Source organism: Bos mutus, chromosome 20 (genome assembly GCF_027580195.1).
Source record: "Bos mutus isolate GX-2022 chromosome 20, NWIPB_WYAK_1.1, whole genome shotgun sequence".
In the NCBI taxonomy this organism is placed as follows: Eukaryota; Metazoa; Chordata; class Mammalia; order Artiodactyla; family Bovidae; genus Bos; species Bos mutus.
Window position 1 is genome coordinate 38,307,012 of NC_091636.1, and position 15,090 is coordinate 38,322,101.

At 39.0% G+C, this 15,090-nt stretch overlaps 1 protein-coding gene across 5 annotated transcripts in view; it reads right to left on the reverse strand.

The window, feature by feature from the left end:
• Positions 1 to 15,090, reverse strand: part of LOC102284917 (sperm flagellar protein 2) — a 207,936-nt gene that overhangs the window by 86,505 nt on the left and 106,341 nt on the right. For all 5 annotated transcript variants that reach the window (XM_070357654.1, XM_070357652.1, XM_070357653.1 and 2 more), the window contains one exon: positions 4,940 to 5,088. In XM_070357654.1, coding sequence (XP_070213755.1) covers positions 4,940 to 5,088 — 149 coding nt within the window. The remainder of the gene's footprint in view (positions 1 to 4,939; positions 5,089 to 15,090) is intronic.

A 15,090-nucleotide genomic window follows, 5' to 3' on the forward strand; every position in this document is an offset into this window, starting at 1 on the left:
TACTGTCTTCCCTGTGACAGCCTGTTAAATATTTAAAGATGTGAGAGGGGAGATGTAGGCTGTCATTCAGGATGAAACTTGCTTAATTTTGTATTCCTGGCATCTGATAGAGCATTTGCAAATAACAGGTACTTAACAAACGTTGATAATTGAGTAGACTCAATTAAACCCAATTTATCATCAGTTAAATTTTTAAGAGCCTGGATGGCTCAATCTAGTTCTATTTAATTTAATTTTATTAATATTTTATTGGGGCTTTCCTGGTGGCTCAGGTGGCAAAGAATCTGCATGTAATGCAGGAGACCAGGGTACAACTTCTCGGTCAGGAAGATCCCCTGGAGAAGGGAATGGCTACCCACTCCAGGATTCTTGCCTGGAGAATCCCATGGGCAGAGAAGCCTGGAGGGGTACAGTCCATGGAGTTGCAGAGTCAGACATGATTGAGCGACTAACACTTTCAATATTTTATTGGAGTATAGCTGATTTACAATATTGTGTTAGTTTCACATGTACAGCAAAGTGATTCAGTTATATGTATATGTATCTTCATTCTTTTTTAGATTCTTTTTTCAAATAGGTTATCACAGAATATTGAGTAGAGTTCCCTGTGCTACACAGTAGGCCCTTTATGGTTATCTATCTTATATATAATAGTGTGTGTGTGTTCAACTCAAACTTCTGATTAATCTCTCCCTCCATGTATGATTCTGTGTTCAACCATACCTTAGTATTTCATTTATCTAAATTAAACATTTACAGTTCTTTCAATGCTTCTCTCATATCATTTTAACACCTTTCTCCTACATAGATTCCCTTCTGGTTTCCAGTTTTGTAAAAATAATCTCTCTTAAAAGATATGGTATCCAGAGTGGTGCTTAAGACCATTTTACATAAGTCCACTACTAAACCTCAGAATTCCCAGGTGACTCAGGGGTAAAGAATCCACCTACCGATACAGGAGATGTGGGTTCTATCTCTGGGTCGGGAAGATCCCCTGGAGGAAGAAATGGCATCCCACTCCAGTATTCTTGCCTGGAAAATCCCATGGACAGAGGAGCCCGGCAGGCTATAGTCCATAGGGTCACAAAAGAGTCGGACATGACTGAGCATGCACCCACGCATGCACACACCAAAACTCCCTCCTAGTGACTTCAAGACATTAACACTCAGTGCGTGGAGAGTTACCACCCAGGAATGGACCTCATTGAACTAATATCCTGCTCACTGCTCTCATTTATCTACAAAAACTTCATAAGAAATTGTCAAATACTATTTTGAATTCAAAATATACTATGTTTATGATCCTTCCCTGACCCACCAACCCAACCTTGCTATCAGAGAAAAGGAAAGGGCCAGTCCAGCAGGACTCAGGCTTAGTGAACCTATCTGAGATTTGTGTGGTTATTTTGTATGTTATAGATGCTCAGAAGGCATATGTTTAATAATTTTCTTTTACATTTTGTCAGGGATTAATCTTTGGATCACTGGTCTTGGGCTTTCCTTGTGGCTCAGACGATAAAGAATCTGCCTGCAATGTGGGAAGACATGCTATTAAATCTCATCTGCCTTTAATTAAATATTTAGGCCTTTGTCCACATCTGATCTTCCATATTATACTGTATCTTCTGTGGATTTCTGTGAGTTATTGATAATGTCTATCTGTAGTTTCTTTAATTCTCTGGGATGTGATTTTTCTGGGTCTAGGGACTTGAGGTTATGTGCCGTGACTAGATGCTAAGACCTGTCCTTTCCAATTAAATAATCTTCTCTTCATTGACTGAAGCATAATAGGAAATTGGGTAGCCAAGGCAAGTATCCCCCAAGCTTGAGAAGCTAGAAAGCAAAGACCCCTCACTCCACTGCCTCCTTAGTTTTCTCCACACCTTCCTTGTGTCTGGCAAAGGGGGAAGGACCCAGGTTTCCCTCGAACTTGGTTGCTGCCTCCCCCTGCAAGAGCCAGATGTGGAAGCAATAACTATCTCTGTGTCTTTCCACATGCCTATTGAAGTACATCTGGGGTCCCTGGAAGGCCTGGAACTAGGTTTACCTGATAAAGTGTAGGAAGAACATATATATATATATATATATAATTGATTATGCACATATATATCTATTTTATTGATTATATGAAACTCAAATTTTTTAACTGGGCATCTGTCTTTCTTCTCTGTTTGCAGGTAAGCTCTGCAGCTCACATGTGAGAAGCTTAGAATGGAAAAGGAGCAGAGGAGAGCATGTGGCCTGCTTTGTTTCCAGGTTCTAGGCTACTTCTGGTCACAGCAAAAGGAGTACTCTCCATGGTGTCACTTAGGTAACTAGAGGTCTGGGCTGTATATCCTTCTGTAGTCCCTACAGACTGACTCCCCATCCTTCACGCTTCACCCTGCTTGGTGCCCTGGGAGGCCAACTCACGTAAATTACTTTAGGAACCTCCCTTACCTTCCTCCCTTGCCTTCCTCCTCCCAGGCAGGGACTACGAAAACAGAAAGGACATGAGGTCTGGTTAAGTGTTTCCCTGCTCCTCTCTGCTGGTCGCTGCAGGGGGCTGCATCCTCTGGGAAGGCCACAGCCCTGGCAGGTGGTTCTCTCTGTGCACAGGTCTTCTTGAGGTCTTCACCTGTGCTCCCTGTCCTCACCTTCTCAGGCCCAGGAGCGATAATAGCTCCCATTGGGGGTAACAATCTAACTCTTGTAGATTTCCTTATTTATTGACTACACACACACACACACATGAGCTTCCCTGGTAGCTCAGTTGATAAAGAATCCATCTGCAATGCAGGAAACCCCAGTTCGATTCCTGGGTCAGGAAGATGCCCTGAAGAAGGGACAAGGTACTCCAGAATTCTTGGGCTTCCCTGAAGAAGGGACAGGGTACTCCAGAATTCTTGGGCTTCTCTGGTGGCTCAACTGGTAAAGAATTTGCCTGAAATGTGGGAGACCTGGGTTCGATCCTTGGTTTGGGAAGATCCCCTGGAGAAGGGAATGGCTACCCACTCCAGTATTCTGGCCTGCAGAATTCCATGGACTGTATAGTCCATGGGGTTGCAAAGAGTCATACATGACTTTCACTTTTTCTTTCATACACACACACACACATCCATATATATATATATATATATATACACATACACACACAAACATATATATGGGCTTTCTGGTGGCTCAATGGGTAAAAAATCCACCTGTGATACAGGCAATGAGGGTTCGATCCTTGGGTCAGGAAGATCCCCTGGAGTAGGGCATGGCAAGCCACTCCAGTAGTCTTGTTTGGAAAATTCCATGGACAGAGGAGCCTGGTGGGCAGCAACCCATAAGGTCATGAAAGAGTCAGATATGATTGCAGTGACATAGCACTTATGATTGAAGTGCATAGCACGACATAGCACTTATATATATATGTAAGTGCTATGTTGCTTCAATCATATCCGACTCTTTATATATATATATATATATATATATATATAAAAATATAAATCAGCCTTTGTTCAGCTGTCTTTAAATCATCATCTGCTTTCTGCCAGGATCCTGACTAGAAGATCTCATACAAGGGAAGCTTGCATCTTATCTCAATGTAAATGTTTATTTTGTACTCCTTTTAGTTCCCTCTTGTCCTCTATGAATTTATTTCTTTCAAGGGCATCAGGGTTTGGAGTTAAGGATTAGATTTCACTATTTTTGTCTCTCACTGTCCAACTCCCGCCCAATAATATCATTTTAATTTTATCTCCGTCCCATCAACCACTTCTGTATACTGCTGCTATGACAGTTTTTGAATATATTTAGTTTTCAAAGTAGCTACTATTTGGCTGAGTGATATTAATTATACACATCTATATTAATATCATATAAAGTTTTAATCTTCTAATATTTCCTGTTCTAATCTCCCCGTCAATGCTAATTAATTAACTCTTCAGAGCTCTATAAAGAATCTCTAACACAGTTGTCACTGTATTTGACTCTGTATTGAATGCAGTGAATTATTTTACATCCTTCTACCCTCCTCCAAAGGGTTTATCATTTAATTGGGGAGATAAAGAAGATGTTTCCCTAGGAATGCTCAATAATAACTGCAACTCATGGCTGGGTCTCAAGTATCTGGCATAGATCGTCAGGGCTGAGAGCTCATAAGAGTCGAAAACCATGGAGGACTGAAATAAAGAAGACAGGGACTAAGTTGTTCAAAAAGTCTTAAAAGAAAGGCCATTCTGTGTAATTTTCCCAAGATGACTTATCTATTTAAGCAGCCCATCTACTCAGTGTTCTGTATGGGAAGGAAATCCCCAAAAGAGGGGATATATGTAAACACATAGCTGATTCACTTTTCTATACAGCAGAAAACAATATAGCATTGCATAACAACTATACTCCAGTAAAGTTGCCAAGGTGACAACTGGGCCTTGCAGCTGTCAGAGAATGAAGAACCAATTTAAGCTTCAGGGCTCAGCTGGACATCCCCTTGCCGGATTTATTAAGGAGGTCAGGCCAGGTAGCTCCCTACTCATTTATGAGTTGAGTTAGCTTCAAAATTTTCCTTCTATTTCTGAAAATTCAGGGGTTAAACTTCATATGAAAGCCTTATGATGTGGGTATGAGAGCTGGGTTGGAGGGCTGTAATTTTCTGGGTCTGTGTTCTGGGGAAGCTGTCTTTCCAGAAAATTGCATCTCTGCTCCTCCTTGGGGAGAAAATTGGTCCTCACAGAGACCATTTACTCTCCTGATTGCATCACTCACCAGCCGCTCAAAGCATGACTCAGAAACTTGAGGGTGCAGAGAAAAACATGAAATGTGGTTCAATGAATATTCTCAAATGATCATCTCTGCTTTTTTGATAAATACATATATTATCAGCCAAGAAAGGCCTTTTGGATGGTGCAATGTGAATCTTACCATAAAGAGGAGAAAGAAGAAATTCTACTAGTTTGAGTCTAAACTGCCATACCTCAGGAATTGGTTCATTTACATACACCCACTCTTCTGATCCGGGCTTCGATGGGGCTGGCACTACTGGGACCGGTGAAACATCTGTAGACTCAGCAGGTGATTTCTTGAGTGGAATCTTTCCTCCTAGCGATTTTCCTCTAGGAGAACCTTCAACATGTATATTAAATCATGAAATTTCAAGGATATGGATGGGGACAGATTCTGGTGGAGGATTAAATTTATGATTGCCATGAGCTTCATGCAATTCATTAATTGCTCTTTAAGCAACTTTGGGCAGATTTATCAAATCAAAAACAAAAAATCTCATTCTCTACAGCCCCTAAATGTATCAATGATACCAACAGCAGGTTTTTTTTTTTTTTTTTTAAAGCAATACTATACTTCTCTTGTCCAATTAGCTGTGGAAAGCAACTTGATACTTCATTTTCATCTCTGTCCTTGCTTCTACAATGAACACATGGTTTTTATAAAGTTTAGACTCCAGAGAAAAGTGCAATTTACTATTGCAAAAAACTGGCAAATTGAACTATCACCCTGAAAAAGAAAGAGGGTAGTCACAACAGGAGCAGTGTTCTTGTTTACTGAAACCCAGGAGAAATTGCCGGGAGAAAGGATGCTGTTATGAGTCGGCTGGAGTCAATGAGGGGTGCAGGGGAGGAGAAGAGGTATTGTAGCTCTTGAATAGTTCCATATTCCCTGGATCAGACAGAGGGTTTCTAATCAGGGAAACTATATTTCTTACTACAGTCAGGTTGTATGGATGAAGGCAACCTCTGTGCCAAAAGCCTGGCTGAATTAAGGCATAAGGTGGTGGGGAGAGGGGAGGGAAGGAGAGAGGAGAGGAAGAGTGAGAAGGGAAAGAGAGGGGAAGGAAGAGAAGGAGGAAGAAAAGGAGGTTGGAGGAGCAGAAAGAGAGGCCTCATTTCAGCTCAGAATCCAGAAAGGGCATGCGCTATCTGAGAATATCAAGGGGGAATTCAGGCCAGTGAAGTGGTACCCATGTGGTCTGAAAGATCTTGTGACTGATGAAACTACCTTAACTCAGAAAGCGCCTATATTTCCTTAAAGGATCAAAGTTATAATTTAGGAATTCATTCAGTTTAAATTTCACTTACTTTCAGATATGTTGTTAAGATTTTAGATGCAGTTTATAAATGCCTATAGAATTTGCAGCACTTTCTTTCCCCAAAATATATTTCTTTAGTGAATATTATTTAATGATATGCTGTTTAGGAAAGTAAATACATCTTCCATTTTTATAATAGTTAAAAATATATGGATTATAAGTAGAGGAGAAATTGTCAATTATGTACTGTGGACAGTTCAGTGCTAAAAACAGTACTGCTATCTACAAGTTTAAAGTTGTATCTAGATTTTATTTTAAATTAGAAAAATTTAAGAACATCTTTATTCAGGTAATAACCAAAAATGTTCATAATTTGAGAAATGTTTCTATATGGTAATTTTTTAATTCTCTGACCTGAGTTTCTGGTAAAATATGTGATAACACTACTACTTTAAGATGAATTTTTCTAAGGAGAATTTCTAAGGATAACTTTGTAATTATGAGATTGGAATGAGTTTCTTTTTCTTATTTTCTTACATATCATGATCATTCAGTGAAAACTACGACAGCCAGGAAGTATTTTTGAACCACTGTGCTTTGATCTTGTTTAAATTTTATCTAATTGTTTTAAACAATCAAAATGCTAAGAGGAAAAGATGTAAATGAATTAAAATGTATCTATTGGCATAGAGAGTGAAAATAGATATCACATTTGAACAAAATCTATCAACATCTCGAGTTTACAAAAGGCAGTCCTTTTAAAGTATTACTCATGTGACCATGTGAAGGTTTCCATTTCTAAGATGTTTGCTTTCATTGGAGGTTGAATTATTGAGTCCTCAGGGCAGCCATTCTTCTTGCATGAGAAGTTTGAAGGGTAATCTGTTCTTAGCACATGGTAAAGGCAGATTTTAGCAGTTTTTAGTCCAGTTATTAGAATCTAACTGTATCATGCAGAAGCCCATGGAGTGAGAACAAGTAGATAAAATGAGGTATAAAAGAAAAACAAAATTTTACAACATGAACATGGGATTTGTTTAATGATTTTATCTGTGAATAAATAGTCAAAGTTGAAACAGCAGAGCAACAGATTTGAGCAATGATAATAACATACTAGGAGCTCAGGAAAGGTAAGAAAAAAACTTCATCAATTGAAGAAAGGAATTTAAGAAAACTGGAACACTTTTACATTAAGTTGGCACTATTCAGTGAATTAAGATTGTAGGAAGGAGGATAAGATGTAAAAAGTCTGATTTTTCTTTAAAAGAAAGGCATTTTTATTACCTTTCAGTCTTAAAACATGCCCTAGTAGAATCAGATTTAATTAAGAACCTCACTGGGTAGAAACAAGAAGATTGGTTAACAGTGACAGCTTCCTTATTGTTTTTGCTTCAGCAAGAAAACATTTCGTTGTTAACATATGGTGCTAATAGTTGCCTGGGCTGCAAACATTGGCAAATGAAGTAGAGACTCAGGATGCCTTGGATAAATGAAAATTTTAGCTCTGAAGCAACGTGGCCAGGAAGAGAAGGGTGTCAGTGTTAGGTAAGGAGCCAGATATGGGGCATGAACCAGCTTATTCTCTAAATCACTACTGAGAAGCTATTTTGGAAGAGTTTTCTCTCCTTGGTGTCCTAGAATTCGTGTTGTTTCTCTGTGTGGAGCTCAGTTCAGTTCAGTTTAGTCGCTCAGTCGTGTCTGACTCTGAGACCCCATGGACTGTAGCACACCAGGCTTCCCTGTCCATCATCAACTCCTGGAGCTTACTCAAACTCATGTCCATTGCATTGGTGATGCAATCCAACCATCTCATCCTCTGTCATCCCCTTCTCCTCCTGCCTCCAATCTTTCCCAGCATCAGGGTCTTTTCCAATGAGTCGGTTCTTCGCATTAGGTGGCCAAAGTATTGGAGTTTCAGCTTCGGCATCAATCCTTCCAATGAATATTCAGGACTGATTTGCTTTAGGATGGACTGGTAGGGTGTCCTTGCAGTCCAAGGGACTCTCAAGAGTCTTCTCCAACACCGCAGTTCAAAAGCATCAATTCTTTGGCACTTAGTTTTCTTTGTAGTCCAACTCTCACATCCACACATGACTACTAGAAAAACCATAGCCTTGACTAGATGGACCTTTGTCGGCAAAGTAATGTCTCTGCTTTTTAATAGGCTGTCTAGGTTGGTTATAGCTTTTCTTCCAAGCAGCAAGCGTCTTTTAATTTCATGGCCGTAGTTACCACGTACAGTGACTTTGGAGTCCCCCCAAAAATAAAGTCTCTCACTGTTTCCACTGTTTCCCCATCTATTTGCCATGAAGTGATGGGACCAGACGCCATGATCTTAGTTTTCTGCATGTTGAGCTTTAAGCCAACTTTTTCACTCTCCTCTTTGACTTTCATCAAGAGGTTCTTTAGTTCTTCTTCGCTTTCTGCCATAAGAAGGGTGTCATCCACATATCTGAGGTTACTGATAATTCTCCTGGCAATCTTGATTCCACTTTGTGCTTCATCCAGCCCAGCATTTCTCATGATGTACTCTGCATATAGGTTAAATAAGCAGGGTGACAATATTCAGCCTTGACGTACTCCTTTCCCCATTTGCAACCAGTCTGTTGTTCCATGTCCAGTTCTAACTGTTGCTTCTTGACCTGCATACAGATTTCTCAGGAGGCAGTTAAGGTGGTCTGGTATTCCCATCTCTTTCAGAATTTTCCACACAGTCAAATGCTTTGGCATAGTCAATAAAGCAGAAAAAGATGTTTTTCTGTAACTCTCTTGCTTTTTCAATGATCCAGCGGATGTTGGCAATTTGATCTCTAGTTCCTCTGCCTTCTCTAAATCCAGCTTGAACATCTGGAAGTTCAGGGTTCACATACTGTTGAAGCCTGGCTTGGAGAATTTTCAGCATTACTTTGCTAGTGTGTGGGATGAGTGCAACTGTGTGGTAGTTCAAAAATTCTTTGGTATTGCCTTTCTTTGGGGTTGTAATGAAAACTGACCACTGGTCCTGTGGCCACTGCTGAGTTTTCCAGATTTGCTGAATATTGTGTGGGGCTGGAGATGTGAAATGTAGACTACTATAAAGTAATGAGGACTGGTTATTTGGGATCACATATAGGACCTGATTTTAGTATAATTATAATCAGTGATAAACACTGGGAACTCCTTAAGTCAACTTTGCAAAGGATTCGCCTTTCTGCCCACAGTCTTTGATAACCTGATCTGGAATCAATAATTATATCCCACATTTATTTAGTCCCATGTACTCTGAGCTGGATCCTGTTTTTTTTTTTTTTTTGTATATTTACTTATTCCCTGCAATAGCCACAGGGAAGTACTTTTATGACCTCATTTTACACACGAGGGAACTGAGACAAGCCAAGGTCAAGTTGTCTGTCCTTAGTCACTTGGATGCCACTTAGATGGTAAACAGGCAGAGCTAGAATCTCAGTCCAGGCAGGCCCACTCCAGGGTCCATGCATTTGACTATCATATTTGATTGCCTTTACTGTTTATTGATGTAATTCATGTTCAGAAGTGTTCATTAGTTTGATATTTAGAAATCTGCAAGTTTTAGAGTTGTCATTTTAATACTATTTACTTGGCTTATAAATTGATTTTAAGACTGTTCTATTTGCATTATAATTGTTACAATTTAATTTTTCTGCTTGTAGTGAAAAATCTATTAAAAGTTCAGCCTGAGAAATCAATTCATTGAAAGGCTAGATAATAGAGTATAGATAATATTATTTAATTCATTTAAATTAGATGATGGTGTTAAGGAAAAATCCAAGGAAGTTCTGACCCTGTGGAGAGTTAATATGGAGTGTAGATTGCATTCACCAAAGTGTGAAGAGACTGACTTTCCCTTCTCTCAGATTAATGATTCCTAACAAAATATTACCTTATTTATTTTGACTCTCAATTTCCTCATCTTTGAAGGAAATGATCATTGCTACTTCACAGGTGGTTATGAGGATTTAGTGAGATTATACATAAAAATGATCTTGCATAGTGCCTGACATATGGTAGGCATTCTACAAGAGGTAGTTTGTTGTTATTATTATTACTATGAATTATATTGTACAAGGAGAATGTTGAATTTTGCCATCTGAACCATGATTGTAAATTGATCATCAACTTTCTAATGTGTGGCATCAACTTTCAGATAAAACCTAACATGTTTTGCATTTATTCTAAAATCTATTAAGGTTTTGTATGTAGTAACACATACTGTTCCCTGTTTAAGGTCCAAGGTCATTAAAAAAGAGTATTTTAGAAATTAATCCTAGAAAAGCTTAGGGCTTTTTACTTCTGTGTCAAAGTATTGTTAAACACATGTTGTTTTTTAAATTGTAATCCACCTTAAACATTTTGGGAACCAGGACGTATTATATATAATACATTAGAAATAACAGAAGGTTTCTTATATTCCAATGGCTAAAATTGAGCAATCAGTCTTTGGCATCAACATGGTAGTTCTTCAACTTTAGTGAGCACCAGAATTCCCTAGAGGGCTTTTTAAAATACAAATTGCTTGGCCCCTCCAGGAGTTTCATATTCAGTAGGTCTGGGGTGGGACCAAGTATCTGTTTTTCTAAAAAGTTCCCAGGTGATGCAGATGCTACTGATCTAGGGCTGAACTTAAAGAACCACGGTGTTAATAGATGATCTAGGGATTTCAATTCCATTTCACTTTCATCTTTTTTTTCCTCTGTTCTTACATGTCCTTAAAATGAAATGTCATTAATGTTTATAACATTGACAAAATATTTACAGCTAAGTGGCTTGGCAGCACCTAAACTATGAGTTAAATCAGAAGGCTAGCACTGGAACAGTCCCAGTACTAATACATGTATTAGTACTAATACAGGTCGACAGAACTAAAGAGGACGAGATTTCCAAGCATTTATTTATAGAACTCTAGTCCCAATGGGGGCTTCCCCGGTGGCTCAGATGGTAAAGAATCTGCCTGCAATACCGGAGACCCAGGTTCAGTCCCTGGGTCGGGAAGATCCCCTGGAGAAGGAAATGGCAACCCATTCCAGTATTCTTGCCTGGAGAATCCTTTGGACAAAGGAGCTTGGTGGGCTACAGTCTATGGGGTCTCAAAGAGGCAGACATGACTGAGCAACACTTTCACTTTTTAGTCCCAGAGGATACTCCTCCGAGAGAGTTCTGCAGTCACAATGTTTTGAGATATTACATAGTGTGCCTGCCACTGCCTTAGAGATAGATGATCACAGGACATACATATCTATATCATCTATCTCCATGGAGAGTAAATATATTTTAATTTGGTGTAACACAGCATTTTTCTGAAATTGGTTGATTAAGGAAAACTCTTCAATTAGCCCTTATGTAATGTCTCCTAGGTAAGGTCACAGAGTAGAAAAGTCCTTATTTTATGAAGGAATAAAATAGGGCCATGGCAGATGGTTGAAGATAATAAATTCTTTAAGAATACCATAAATACAATTGCAAATGGCATTTCAGTGTCAAGAGTAGCAGGGAGAAGGGTAGGGATTGATCGGATATGCAGGGAAAAATAAAGATGAGTCAAAGATGCCAACAACAGGAAACAAGGATAAATTTGAAGGAAGGAAAAAGGAGGTGGCTCCTCAAGCCACGCTTTCAATATAATTAATTGGTATCAAATAGCTTGTGAAGTAAACAGTTAACCAATTAATAGCATTCAGCTCCCAAAGGTATTAGTTCCAAATATAAAGAATTAAAATTACTAAGACTTCCTCTTAATGAAGTAAATCCTGTTATACATGCCAAAACAACAGTACTTCTATGTAGAAGAAAGACTTCTAAATCTTGATCAAGAGTTCATCTATTTCAAATATTATTCAATACAGTAGAAACTATGTTTATGGAAATAGAAACAGACTAGTAAAATAAAAGAAAAAAGAGTTCTTGAATTTACTTAAACTGAGCTAACTGCATGATTTAAATGGATGTATATTTTGCTGGGTGAAGCTGTATTTGCTTATGGTTTGTTTGAGTATACTTTTACCTAGATGCTCTCAAAGCATGTGCATTATTAGGTCTAATGATGATTTGGACAGGACTGGAAAAGGTAAGTTTTCATTTTAATTCCAAAGAGCAATGTCAAAGAATGTTCAAGTTACCGTACAGTTGTGCTCATCTCACACGCTAGCAAGGTAATGCTCAAGATCCTTCAAGCTAGGCTTCAGCAGTATGTGAACAGAGAACTTCCAGATGTACAAGCTGAGTTTAGAAAAGGCAGAGGAACCAGAGATCAATTGCCAACTTTTGTTAGATCATAGAGAAAACAAAGAAATTCCAGAAAAAACATCTACTGCTTCATTGACTACACTAAAGCCTTTGACTGTGTGGATCACAACAAACTGTGGAAAATTCTTAAAGGGATCTGAAAACCAGAGCACCTTACCTGTTTCCAGAGAAACCTGTATACAGGTCAAGAAGCAACAGTTAGAACCAGACATGTAACAAAGGATTGATTCAAAATTTGGAAAGAAGTATGTCAAGGTTGTATAATGTCACCCTGCTTATTTAACTTACATGCAGAGTACATCATGCGAAATTCTGGGCTGGATGAATTACAAGCTAGAATCAAGATTGCCAGGAGAATTATCAACAACCTCAGATATGCAGATGATACCACTCTAATGGCAGAAAGCAAAGAGGAGCTAAAGAATATTTTGATGAGGGAGAAAGAGGAGAATGAAAAAGCTAGCTTAAAACTCAACATTTAAAAAACTAGGATACTGGCATCTGGTCCTATCACTTTATAGCAAATAGAAGGAAAAAAGTGGAAACAGTGACAGATTTTATTTTCTTGGGCTCCAAGATGCCTGTCGATGGTGAATGCAGCCATGAAATTAAGAGATTCTTGCTCCTTGGAAGGAAAGTTATGACAAACCTACACAGCATATTAAAGAGCAGAGACATCACTTCACCAACAGCTGACAAAAGTCTGTATAGTCAAAGCCATGGCTTTTCCAATAGTCATGTATGGATGTAAGAGTTGGACCAGCAGGAAGGCTGACGACCTAAAAATTTATGCTTTCAAATTGTGGTGCTGGAGAAGACTCTTAAGAGTCCCTTGGATTGCAAGGAGATCAAACCAGTCAATCCTAAAGTAAATTGACCCTGAATATTCATTGGAAGGACTGATGCTGAAGCTGAGGCTCCAATACTTTGGCCACTTGGTGTGAAGAGCCCACTCATTGGAAAAGACCCTGATGCTGGCAAAGAATGAGGGCAGGAAGAGAAGGGGATGACAGAGGATAAGATGGTTAGATAGCATCACTGACTCAATGGACATGAGTTTGAGCAAACCCTGGGAGGTAGTGAAGGACAGGGAAGCCTGGTGTGCTGCAGTCCTTGGGATCACAAAAAGTTGGACATGACTGAGCGACTGAAAAACCACAACAATGCATAAGTATATTTGATTTCTATTTTTGATGATTCTGTGCAGATCCTTCATTTGCTTTTGCTGATCACAATGAGAAAGTAAGGGATTCATAATGTAAATGTGGAAACTATTCTCCTATTTGTAAACAGGTGAGAGAAAGCATATAAATTATAGCCAAAACTCTAGCTAAATTTTTAATCTCACCAATGTTGACTCACAATGACTAGTTACATAAACCTATCAGGTTATATAATCAGAAAAGGGTGAGATGCTTTGAGAATCATGGATATGCATTTTTGAATGCCAAAATAGAGATCCTTTTAAGCCATCATTTTGTGAACATTGTACATTCTTGGGCTGCTATTGCATTGGCAATCTCTAATGAAAAAGTAAGCAGTGGTACATCATGACAACCCCCTGAGCATGTACTCCGCAGAAGTCAACTGGGTGTGTCCATAACTGCATTCCAATCTTTGATTTGTTGCTGTAGCAGCTCAGGGCTTTTCTGGTGGCTCAGTGGTAAAGAATTCACCTGCCAATGCAGGAGATGTGGGTTCGATCCCTAGGCTGAGAAGATTCCCTGAAGAAGAAAATGGTAACTCCCTCCAGTGGTTTTGCCTGAGAAATTCCATGGACAAAGAAGCCTGTTGGGTTATAGACCATGGAGTTGCAAAGAGTCAGACACAACTTAAAGACTGAGCAGGCACGCATGTAGCAGCTTCAACACTATTGTTGTTTAGTCTCTAAGTCACAATTGACTCTTTTGCAACACCACGGACTGTAGTCCACCAATCTTCTGTTAGGATTTCCCAGGCAAGAATACTGGAGTGGGTTGCCATTTTCTTTTCCACAGGATCGTCCCAACCCAGGGATCAAACCTGTGTCTCCTGTGTTGGCAGGAGGATTCTTTATCACTAAGCCACCTGGGAAGCCCAGTGGCTTCAACATACAATGCAACTAAATATGCTTTTAAGAGCCTGGCATTTCTTCTGCCAACTATCAATTATTTACAAAATTGTATCCCCCTTATTTCACAGAAACAGTTAAGATAGAAAATAAATGAAACTAGATCAGGAAAAATACAACCTAAATTAGGAGGTCAAAGCAGGGAGAGGAATTAGAAAGCAGACTCCAGGATATAGGTCCTTGCTTAGAAACTAAAATCTTAGATGCTAATTTGGTTCTGAATTTCTAGGCAGCCAATATAGAAAAGGCAGTGCTATCATTTAGAGGTACTAATTATTTAGCCATGTAGAGGAAGAAAAAAATTTCAGTCCCTTTCTTCTGAATGAAATTTCCCACCTAGGATTTTACACAGAGGCCACTGAATGATGTAATGGGCATACTATCCCTTCAGAAAATGAAATACCAGGTTATTATTAGTATAATGAAAGTTTCATCTCCACTGCTGTTGTGTTGAGGACTTTAATCAAAGAACTTATCAGTGAAAGCAATTTCATGGAAGCTTTCCAAGAAAATATGGTTCAGCATGTAGTTTTCTGATGGCATAATTTAGCCCAAGGATAACACTTATAATATCTATGATGATTGAATATTCTGTATCTTAGATATCAGAGAAGGCAATGGCACCCAACTCCAGTACTCTTGCATATTCTCTAAATTATTCCTCACAAGCATCACTTTCCTCAGCAGGACCTTTGCTGAGCCAGGCTACAGAAAG